Source organism: Engraulis encrasicolus, chromosome 6 (assembly GCF_034702125.1).
Source record: "Engraulis encrasicolus isolate BLACKSEA-1 chromosome 6, IST_EnEncr_1.0, whole genome shotgun sequence".
In the NCBI taxonomy this organism is placed as follows: domain Eukaryota; kingdom Metazoa; phylum Chordata; class Actinopteri; order Clupeiformes; family Engraulidae; genus Engraulis; species Engraulis encrasicolus.
This window is the reverse complement of record NC_085862.1, coordinates 24,961,429-24,973,928: the sequence shown is the minus strand read 5'-3', so window position 1 is coordinate 24,973,928 and position 12,500 is coordinate 24,961,429. Positions and strand designations below refer to the sequence as shown.

The window sequence follows — 12,500 nt, the reverse complement described above, 5'->3', positions numbered from 1 at the left end:
TTAACCTCAGTCCTGTGTATTTTACACGTCATTGGCACCTTCTCAAACAATAACACACACACACACACACACACACACACACACACACACACACACACACACACACACACACACACACACACACACACACACACACACACACACAGTGTGGCTCGGTCCATCACTGCTGAAATGCTGGTAAGACTGGGCTGTCTGTGGCTTTTCTCCTGAGTGTTTGTGTGTCATGTAACCACTATTTTCAGCATGCCCACTGCCAGGAAATGAATGATGTCAGACTTGTCAGTGCCCTCCAGAAATGGCTTTCTGCAAGTCACTGCAGGATTATACTTTACTAAAGTTGTCAGACTCCAAACTTTCTATTTTGCATTGGAGTTGTTTTTCTATGATTCACATAAAATCGTCAGTATATAATGGGATTTCCCCCTTGTGTCACCCCCTTTTTTCTGTCTCTTTCTTTTTCTTTTTCTTTTTCTTTTTCTCATTCTCTGTCTCTCTCTCCCTCTCTCTCCCTCTCTCTCTCTCTCTCTCTCTCTTTCTCTCTCTCCCCTTCTCAGGTCGTCCCGTGATATTGCCCCAGCCCGCTCAGGTGCTGCAGATCCATACAGCGCCGTCCATCCAGACCAGAGTGGTTACCATGCCAACGCTAGCTCCGGAGCCACGCTTACCTGCCGCCGTAGCCCCGCCTCTGGTCTCCATGACGATGCCGAGCCCCTCCCCTGCCCCCAGCTCCAACCAGGGCTCAGACGATGACGTAAGTCTACCACCTTGATGATGTCATTCATCCTTACTTGTATGAAATGGCTGTGAACACATGGAAGTGAATGGAAGATAATCCATTTGTTCCTATGGATCCTAATCATATCTACCTAATAATCAGTGTTTCCCACAGAAATTTTGGAAACTATGGGGGCAGCCGGGATTTTTTTTGTCGGGGCGGGGGGGGGGGGGGGGGGGGGGGGGGGGGGGGGGGGGGGGGGGGGTCGGGGGTTCACGGGCCTTTTTGTCGGGGGGGGGGGGGGGGGGGGGGGTGGGTTGGGTATTAACGCAGTGTAAATGCAAAATGGCAAAACAATGAGTACAGTATGACATTGGCGCATGGAGAAACTATAGGCCTACGCCTACATTTCAGCCATTTATATTTTGAGAAATAAGGCTACATAATACACATGCAGGGGTCTATGTAATGAAAAAAATAATAAAACAAAATAGGAGCAGAGATAAGAATTTAAGAATTTAAGAATTTCAAAACTCCTTTTTTGTCGGGGGGGGGTATTAACGCAGTGTAAATGCAAAATGGCAAAACAATGAGTACAGTATGACATTGGCGCATGGAGAAACTATAGGCCTACGCCTACATTTCAGCCATTTATATTTTGAGAAATAAGGCTACATAATACATGCAGGGGTCTATGTAATGAAAAAAATAATAAAACAAAATAGGAGCAGAGATAAGAATTTAAGATTGCTGTGAAATTGTTAACGCATAAACAAAAAGGGTCTAAGAGGGTAGGCTATGCCTTTCCCCCACACACACATAGGCGTACACATTCTACATGAGGGGTGCTGGTCACAGGGTCAGTTTTTCAAAATTCCTCCCATTAAAAGGGCTGAACAACATATTACACATATTACACATTCATTACACATTCATTTCTATATGCAGCCCGATGTCTCCTCTGCCTTGTCAATGAAGGCCTGTCACCTAACTCATTACAACTGTAAAACAAAGCCTGGGGAGTGTTAGTAAACTCATCCCAACTGTCCCTTCTCGGAAGGTTTTTTTTTTTATTGCTCCCAAACCCAAGTTAACTACAACAACTTGACAAGGCTTTTGATCCCTCTCTCTTTCAAGCACTTGTGGTTTTCTCTATAGGATGTATTTACTCCAGGAGGAAAATGCGAAGGAAATCGTAATTGAAATCGATTTTAACAAACACGGAAATCGTAAAAAAAAAAGTTAAAAAAAAAAAAAAAAATTTTTTTTTTTTGTTTTTTTTTTTTTGTTTACATTTTCGGAAACTATGGCGGCCAAATTTAAACTATGGCGGGCCGCCATAGTTTCCTCAATGTATGGGAAACACTGTTAATAATGCATAGGTACTTCTCGCTCGCACTCCCCCTCTCTCTCTGTCTCTCCCGGCTCACCTTGCAGCAGTAAAGGCTGTTTAAAAAGGGGGCTCCCAGGTCTCCTCCCAGCCTTTTATGGCCTTCTCTCAGGCACACGGACACACAGGGGCACCCCCTCTCCCCACCCCACCGCCACCACCATCACCATCACCCCAACTCTGGGCCTTATCCTCAACACAACCTGCAGAACACATTCAACTCTGCTTGTGTGTGTACGTGTGCGTGTACGTGTGCATGTGCATGTGTGCGTGTGCGCGCGCGTGTGTGTGCGCGTGCACGTGTATGTGCATGCGCGCGCGCGTGTGTTTGTGTGTGTGTGTGTGTGTGCGCGCGCTGTGCGTATGTGTGTGTAAAAGATGAAGTATGAATGTGAAACCGATAGAGAAAGTGTGTGAGTTTGTAAATGCAAAAAGAAAGTTAGTCATTTTTGTGTGATGGAGAGAAAATGAAAGAGCGAGAGAGATTTGGAGGGTGTGTGTGTTTTCCATTGGAGCTAACGGTGTAGCCAACAGCTGATTCAGGTCTTGTGTGTGTGTGTATAAAAGCGTGCAGTTTTGTAGCTTCATATAAAGGGCTTTATTGGACTGTATAACCGAATAGGCTGTGGCTTTAGAGAGCGCGAGAGAGAGAGCGAGAGAGAGAGAGAGAGAGAGAGAGAGAGAGAGAGAGAGAGAGAGAGAGAGAGGACAGAGAGGACATGAGTGGATGGAGAGAGAGAGAGAGAGAGAGAGAGAGAGAGAGAGAGAGAGAGAGAAAGAGAGAGATGGGGGAGAGAATAAAGTGGGTATGAGAGTGCAACTGAACGCCAATTAAGTGGGAATTAGTGTCAGAGAGAGGGAAAGAGGGGGAGAGATGGAGAGGGAATGCATGAGAGAGAGAGAGAGAGAGAGAGAGAGAGAGAGAGAGAGAGAGACATTGAGTGCACAACGTTGACTCTAGACTTGGGGTAGACACAAGGGCCTATTTCTTATGTCAGGCCAAAAATAACACACCGGGTGTGGCAAGCATAATATAATTCTCAATAATAATAAGCGTTTAAATGAGCATTATACTCGCTGATGTCATGCTTATGCAAAAGGTTTTGCAGCCAGACCGGCACCAAGTCCCACTGAGGGAGAAAAAAAAGCTATGACCTCGCTAGAGGCTTAGCTAGGCACTAGGTACAGTTCGATATGCTGTTTATATGATGCTAACCTGTTATCTGATTTGTTATAGCATAGCACAGTAGAGATGCTTTCTTTATGTGCTTCAGCAGCACACATTACCCAATGCAATTCAAACCACACATTTACAAATGTCTAAATAATATGATAGTTATTATAAGAACAAGAACAACAACAACAACAATAATATATATTAATAGTTATTATAACAACAACAATAATGGGGCAGCCATGGCACAATCCCTGCAGAATCTGAGGAAGACAGAGAGGTCGAAACGTCATTGCCATTGAATGAATGAATAAAAAGAAGAAGAAATAACTTAAAGAAGAAAAAAATCCCAAGGAGTGTGCAAACCTAATTAGGGACACAGACATAAGGCTGTAGATCAGAGGGTTGTAGGTTCGAATCCCACCCTTTCACTCCCTACTGTACCTCATTCCATGGCTGAAGTATCCTTGACCAAGGCACTTAACCCCATACTGCTCCATACTCATACCCTGTATATGACTGTAAATGGCTTTGCATAAAAGCGTCAGCTAAGTGTAGTGTAATGTAATGATCATCATCATTATCCTCATTATCATACGTGCACGCATTTACTTAATTGACATGGCAGAGGAGTAACAAAGAGAAAAGCAACTCCAAGTAGTGACGTGTCCATTGTCCATAACTAAGTGTTATATTGTTACTAACAAACGGTTGCCTTGAGTGACCAGGTATTGCAATGATCCCGTCTGTGTTTGCCCACCAAAAACATCATGTGTGTCTATGAGTCAGGTGCGCGGGAATGTTGCCATCTCTGATTACGCTTGTTATTTTACATCATTATACTGTATTATTATAGTACTAACCCCAACTCCGATGAAGTTGGGACGTTTGGTAAACAGTGAATAAAATCAAAATGCTATCATTTTCAAAACATTCAATCTCTTCATTAGATGGAGAATAGTGAAAAGACAACATATTAAGTGTTAAAACCGAGAAAAAATATTGTTTTGGGGGACATATGTACTCATTTCTAATTTGATAAATCCAACACGTCTCAAAAGAGTTGGGACGGGGATCAGTGAAATTTAGTAAACATCCAAATAAGATAAAACAACAAAGAAGAACATTTCAAAATGAATTGTACTGACGGACAATATAGGTGTCCAGGTATAAGATCATCACAGAGAGGCTGAGTCACTCAGAATTAAAGATGCAAAGGGAATAATTACCATAGTTATTACATACATTTTTGAATTCCCTTTGATTTACCATGATTGAGTGTATATAAGACATATTTTTGTTAATAAAATCATTGTATAGGTTCATGACATCATGAAATATATATTGGCTGTAGTCTCACTCTAATTCCTGGAGTGCTAGAGCTATTGACAATTGACCATATTAAGAATGCTTAATGCATGAAAATGATACAGGGGTTTAACATTCTCCTAAGCACCTGAGCTCACTTGAAATAGACCCAGAAGACATGGGAAACTGTCCTTTGCTTACAGAAGTCAGCAGAAGTTGTAGAAGTCCATTCTTTTTGACAATAATAGAGCATTGCACATCCTGTGCTACAGTGAAAATGGACCATCCAACTTGTGTTAGTGCTAGCTTCAAAAGACAGCCTCCATGATGGCATGCGGATGCAGTAGTGCATTGGTTAAGATGTTCTCACTCATCTGTAGAGTTAAATACAGTGCTGAATGGTATAAATGGGTTTTAAACAGCATGAAAAGCCACTCATGCATTATATTTTGAAGGGAGATCTTCGATTACTGCCACATAGTAAGGTCAAATTGCATTCTCTACTATGTTTTAACAGTTTGGCTCCATCATAAGGACCAGCAGGTGATAAAATGGTGGGTTTTTGGTCAAGACCTGTCACACTGTAAGCACTACAGAAAGGAAAACATTGCAAAACATGACAAGGAATACACCCACCATTTAAGCTGGTGAAATCATGTCCAAGATAGGAATTAACACTGTTTTTTATATAAAATCATCTCATCGGTTAATGTATTTAACTGTTAAGTGTTGTCTTTTGTTTTGTTTTTAGTCTTCCTCGACATTTGCTGCCATTTATTGTCCCCGTCCCAACTCTTTTGAGACGTGTTGGATTTATCAAATTAGAAATGAGTACATATGTCCCCCAAAACAATATTTTTTCTCGGTTTTAACACTTAATACGTTGTCTTTTCACTATTCTCCATCTAATGAATAGATTGAATGTTTTGAAAATGATAGCATTTTGATTTTATTCACTGTTTACCAAACGTCCCAACTTCATCGGAGTTGGGGTTTGTATATAAGACCCTCTAGACGCTATGCTTGCTAGCGAGGTGCTCTAGTTATGACGTGAGGGGTTGGTAAAAGTCTGGCCTTCTAGCAAGCCACACAATCATACACTGTGGAAAATAACATGGAAGCATTGTAGTCGTAACCAAACTCCTGGCACTGGAGCGATCTCCGTGGCCTGTAGTGTTTTAGGGCTGGGAACATGGCAATGGGCATGGGGACTGTTTGTCTCGACGTGGAAAACAGACTAATTGGTCTTTTGTGAGCGGTTTTGTGCGTAGAAAGAAACACCACTTGGAAAAGAGATTAAATGTGTCAGTGTGTGTATTTCTGTGCGTGTGCATGTGTGTGCGTGTGTGTGTGTGCAAGGTTGCACGCTTTTGAGTGTGCATATGCATTAACCCCTTGCTACCCTTTTTTGTGTTTCTCTACATAATGTATCTCAATGTGCCACAGTCTTTGTGTTTCCTCTTTGTGGCTGCGTTGCCTGTAGAGTACTGACAGACAAAGAGCCAATTCCCAATTCATACACACAGTTGATCCAGAAGAGCATGGCTCTGTGTTAGTTCTCAGAGTCAGACTTCTTGGTGACATTGACTTACTGTTGGCCTGGATAGAGACATAGTGCCTCGCTCTGCATAAATATTTGCTTTAAGGGACGCCTTTCAACATGGCAAATTATATACAGTACCCATTGGTCCTGCCATCTCTCAGACTCAAGTGTGTGTGTGTTTGTGTGTGTGTGTGTGTGTGTGTGTGCGTGTGTGAGTGCGTGTGTGTGTGCGTGTGTGAGTGCGTGTGTGTGTGCGTGTGTGTGTGTGTGTGTGTGTGTGTGTGTGTGTGTGTGTTTGTGTGTGTATGTCCATACTATGTGCATGTGTTTCTCTGTGGTCTGTGTGTGTATGTATGTATGTATGTGTGTGTGTGGGTGTGTCTGCATGCGAGTGCATCCCTGTGTGTGCATGTGTGTGTGTTACAAGTCTGTGTGTGTGTGTGTGTGTGTGTTGTTAATTAGTGCTTTGTGTGTTTATCTTGATGCTCTTCCCCGCTGAGTAGAAGGGAGATGGTTAAAGCAGAGGCAGCCTCGTGGCTCTACTCCTCTCTCAGGGGCCCACACACTTCATTCATCTCTTCTCTTTCACACTCTCACAGGCACACACACACACACACACACACACACACACACACACACACACACACACACACACACACACACACACACACACACACACACACACACACACACACACACACACACACACACACACACACATGTCCAGGAACACTGTAGAAGTACACTTTGGTGAGAGAGCGAGAGCAAGGCAAGGCAAGGCAAGTTTATTTATATAGCGCATTTCATACACAGGTGCAACTCAATGTGCTTCACAAAGTTAACAAATGTAAATGAAAGGAAACAGGGAAGAAAGAAGGAAATGAATTAGAGTCAAAAAGCATTTAAAAACATTAAGATAAAACATAAGGTAAAAATAATAATAAAATAAAATAAAATAAAACAAATTAAATAAAAAATAAAAATAATAAGAATAAGTAATTTAAGCTAGGGGAAAGCATCTGAGAACAGCTTTGTCTTGAGTCTAGATTTAAAGCTATCAATAGTGGGTGCATTTTTTATGTCATCTGGAAGCTGGTTCCAAAGCTTTGAAGCATAGAAGCTAAAGGCTGCCTCTCCACACTTTGTTTTGACTTTTGGAATCACCAGCAAATTCTTCTCCGTTGACCTTAGTGACCTAGTTGGTGCATACAGCTGAAACATATCCAGTAGATATGTGGGTCCCATTCCATTTAGTGATTTAAACACAAGTAGCATAGCCTTGAAATCAATTCTGTAGCTTACTGGGAGCCAATGCAGCGATCTTAAAATTGGAGTAATGTGGTCGAACTTCCTTGTCTTTGTAAGAACCCTTGCAGCTGCGTTTTGTACAAGTTGAAGCTGTTTAATGGTTTTATTGGGGAGGCCAGTAAAAAGACTGTTACAGTAATCAACTTTACTAGAAATAAAGGCATGTATTAGCTTCTCCAGATCATGTTTAGACATCAGGCCCCTAAATTTAGAGACGTTTTTTATGTGATAAAATGCAGACTTAGTAATAGCTTTCATGTGACTGTTGAAGTTTAGGTCACTGTCAATGAGGACCCCAAGATTTTTAACTGTTTCCCTTGCTTTCAGTCCCTTCGTTTCAAGGATAGTAGCAATCTTTTGTCTCTCCTCTCTTTTCCCAAATATAATTACTTCAGTTTTATCTGTGTTCAGCTGGAGGAAATTGTGAGACATCCATTTGTTAATTTGGTCCATGCAATGATAGAGTGATTCAAGGGGGGTATAGTCATTTGGGGACATAGATAAGTGGAGCTGGGTATCATCCGCATAGCTATGGTAATTTATGGAGTTATTCTCGATAATGTGTCCCAGTGGCAACATATACAGATTGAACAGTAGTGGTCCCAGAATGGAGCCCTGGGGGACCCCACAATCCAGAGGCATTGGTGATGAAGTATGTCTTCCAATGGCGACAAAAAAACTTCTTTGTTGTAAGTACGATTTTAACCAGTCGATCACTATGCCCGTAAAGCCAACCCAGTGTTCCAGTCTATGTAGTACTATAGAATGATTAACTGTATCGAAAGCAGCACTCAAATCAAGAAGTACCAAGACGGATGATTTGCCAGCATCAGAATTCAATCTTATGTCATTCATAACTTTAATAAGAGCTGTTTCAGTGCTGTGGTAGGCACGGAAACCTGATTGAAACTTATCAAAATAGCTATTAGACATTAGAAAAGCAGTTAATTGGTTAAAAACAATTTTCTCTATTATTTTACCCATGAATGGTAGATTGGATATGGGCCTATAGTTGTTTAATACCAGTGCATCCAGGTTGTTCTTTTTCAGTAAGGGTTTCACAACTGCTTCTTTCAGACAGCCTGGGAATATGCCTGTTTGTAGTGAGGTGTTGATGATCTGAAGTACATCTGATGATATTAGATTTAAGATGGATTTGAAGAAGGCTGTTGGTAAAATATCTAAGTCAGATGTAGAGGAGCAAGGGCAAAGAAGGATGACACACCGTTCCATTTGTATTGTTCTGTGCGTGACCCTGTATTTCAATGAGTGGTCCTATGCTTCTAAGTAAGATAAGGTGGAGTTAGGTGTGTGTGTGTGTGCGTGTGTGTGCGTGTGCGGACGTGTGCGGACGTGTGCCTGTTCGTTTTTGTGTGTGTGTGTGTCTGTGTGTGTCTCTCTGTGTGTCTCTCTGTGTGTCTCTCTGTGTGTCTCTCTGTGTGTCTCTCTGTGTGTCTCTCTGTGTGTCTCTCTGTGTGTCTCTGTGTGTGTGTCTTGTGTGTGTCTGTGTCTGTGTTTGGTGTCTGTGAAGCAGCGCATTTTAAAGTGTGGATTACCATAGGAAGGGAGTTGGTGATTCAGTGTCAGTAACGGTTGCTATTTCATGTGTTGTCAAGCGTGACATGGAAAACTAACGAATGCCCCCATCATACACACTGACTCATGCAATTCATGTTATTGAATTGGACCACACAAGGAACAGATCACAGCGAACAGCGCGCACACACACACACACACACACACACACACACACACACACACACACACACACACACACACACACACACACACACACACACACACACACACACACACACACACACACACACACACACACACACACACACACACACACACTTGACAGCCTGACTGCGTAGAACATGATTTACTGTGTTTGGTATCAGATCTCCCCCAGAAAAACACAGGGCGGGCCAGGGGTGGGTCCCCATGGCAGCCCCATGGAGGGGCTCTGCCTGATTCCTATGGCACAGGCATCCATTACTGCCTGCCCTTGTCAGCCCCACATCACTTGGCCTTTGCTCAGGGCTGGACTGGCCATCTGGCATAGCGGGCATTTCCCGGTGGGCCCCGCACCCTCGTGGGCCCCTATTTACAGAAATGTACAAAAAAAGTTTTGTTTTAATTTTTTTACATTTCTGAAAATAGGGGCCCACAGGGGTGCGGGGCCCCGCACCTTCTTGTGCCCCTATTTACAGAAATGTACAAAAAAAGTTTTGTTTTAATTTTTTTACATTTCTGAAAATAGGGGCCCACAGGGGTGCGGGGCCCACCGGTGAGTCATTTTTGCGCTGCTAATTATGAGGGGCCCCTTTAAGCCAAAAGTGCCCAGGCTCTATTTCTCCCCCGGTCCAGACCTGCCTTCAGCCCCTGGCCTTTGCTTGCCTGATTAATGACTTTCTCACTAGAGGTTGGATGGAAAACAAGTCCTTGGGCACAGGGCAGTCGGTAAGAGCCAGAGGGGTGAACATGAAAGCTGTCGTGGGGTTGACTCTCATCGACAGAGCAAGGGGGGCAGTCAGGCCATATGGCATATAGGGCTTTTGCCCGGTGGACTGTTCATGATTTTTTTTGGCCTGGCCTCCCCCTCAATGGTATCAGTCCTCATGCCACTGCTACAGAGGCCTCTCCAAGACAGTGACGATGTAGATGAAGCATTTTGGCTGTTGCAGTCAACATAGCTCATATTAATAGATTACTTTAATGTCGCCATATGCGTCATTCACTATTTCCCAATGTCTAGCATTGGTAGTGCTTGAAACGCCAAGTGATTGGATACTCTGCCGAGTTCACCAAAGACTATCCAATCACTGGGCGTTTCACACATTACCAAGGCTAGAACACTTGACATTGGGAAATGGTGACTGTCTCTATGGATGCCTGGTGAACTAGTGTCTGCTGAAAATGCCCGACCCAGTTTTTTATTCCTTCAAGCCCAGGATGGAAAACAAGTACTTGGGCACAGGACAAGCCAGTAAGGGCCAGTGGGGTGAACATGAAAAGCTGTCGGGGGCTTGACTTTCACCAACAGAGCAGGGGGGCATTCAGGTGAAATTCAGGGTCAATGAAAAACAGTGTTTTTGTTGAGGGGCGAGCCAACGCTAGGATCGTTTCAAGGCGGCCCCTGCCTTCTCTCTTTGGGTATGCCATCTGAGGTGTATATACATGTACTGTGTTGGTATGTTTTGCCGTTTTTGTTGCTATGGCTTGGTCATAGAAACATGACTGACATAAAAAAAAGAAGTTTGGTGTATTTTACACGGCAACCGAGGCCTTGAGAATGTACAGTTCTTCCCGTAAGCTTTGTCGCGTATCCATGTTGTTGTCATGTACTGTCATTTTTGTACATAATGGCAGGAATGTAGCTTTCATATGAGCGACTTTTTAAGCCAATTGATTAATTGAAAGCCATGATATTAGCTGAACATTGTTCCAACAACATGCATAGGTGACAAAACTTAATGGATGGTAAAAGGCCTGCCACATATTCCTTCTGCCTGGGCTTTAATCACAGGCAGACCTCATTAATCAACCTTTACCTGGGCGAAGAAAAGGTGCCTATCCTGGTCAGTTGGTCTAGTCTAGTGAACTGGCTGGGAATAAAAACGGGCAAGACTTTTCACTTTCTGAAACCTGGTTATGAAATTTGTTTTGTATTTGTCTGCTTTGACTTTGTCAACCTACCGATATAAAAGACGGGTGCGACCATGGTTAGTTGGTTTAGTGAACTGGCTGGAATAAAAACGTGGCAGGACTTTTCACTTTCTGAATCCTAGTTATCCACTTTGTTTTGTATTTGTGTGCTTTGACCTCATCAAACAACCTATCTTAAGATAGGTGTGTGACCATGTAAAAGTCAGCTGTTTTAGTGAACTGGCTGGAACAGAAGCATGGTAGGACCAAAACTAGGGAGGGGGCTGATCCGATCCTGTATCGGTATCGGGTTCCAATGAGAACATAATTCAGAGATCGAAGTTTTCCCAAAATTGCAGATACTGACCTTGAGCCATGTGTAATGTTCATTCGAAATGATTACAGTAGTTGCATACTTGTTTTCAGGACAGGATTGTTACAGCTAGCAATCATTTCCTGTTCTTCTGACTTCCTTTTCTTTCCATTCAGCCTACTTGGGCTAACCTCAACATGTTGACACACATGCATACATGTGATTTTGGTATGGGATTGGAGTAGTATCGTTATCTGTAAATATCCAAATTTGGGTATCGGAATCGGATCGGAAGTGAAAAAATATGGATCACTGCATCCCCAGCAAAAACATGGTCGGACTTTATCACTGTCTGATGCCAGGTTATCCTTCCTCTGGACGGTTATCCTCCTCTGTTCCGCACTGTACTTGTATGCTTTGGCTACTGTCTCCACATGGTCTGTATCCGTTACACATAACCAGCCAACAGTTAGTTGTTTGGTATGATGTTTGCTTTCCCGTCTGCAGCGGCAGAGGCATGTCTTTAATGGATGCCATTTGTTAGTCCAGTGGATATGACATGAGGCTTTTTCCCACACAGGACGGTAGGTGGCCCCTTAACTTTTTTTTTCTTGGTCAGGGTCTGGGTCAGGAGATAAAAGAGATTAGCTAAGGACAAGAGTTTTCCATCAGGAATCGCTAGAAGAGTGTTTGTGCTTCACATAGTGGGCATTCCTCCGGGTAAAAAACCTCTGGGGTAGGGGGGGCGAAGGGGGGCACAAAGACAGAGGGAAAGAAGGATTGAGAGGAAGGAAGGGAGAGAGGGAGGTGTGGAAGGAAGGGAGAGAGGGAGGTGTGTGTGAATGTGTGTGTGTGTGTCTGTGTCTGTGTCTGTGTCTGTGTGTGTGTGTGTGTGTGTGTGTGTGTGTTTGTGTGTGTGTGTGTGTGTGTCTGTGTCTGTGTCTGTGTCTGTGTCTGTGTCTGTGTCTGTGTCTGTGTCTGTGTCTGTGTGTCTGTGTCTGTGAGTTTTTTGGGGAGGGCAGAGAGAAACACATTTGCATAGAAAGAGAGCGTCACACACACACACACACACACACACACACACACACACACACACAC

At 43.3% G+C, this 12,500-nt stretch overlaps 1 protein-coding gene across 1 annotated transcript in view; it reads left to right on the top strand.

The window, feature by feature from the left end:
• atf6 (activating transcription factor 6) overlaps positions 1–12,500 on the top strand; it is a 138,566-nt gene that overhangs the window by 18,757 nt on the left and 107,309 nt on the right. Inside the window, exon 7 of the mRNA XM_063201012.1 lies at positions 555–751. Within this exon, the coding sequence (XP_063057082.1) occupies positions 555–751 (197 nt within the window). The remainder of the gene's footprint in view (positions 1–554; positions 752–12,500) is intronic.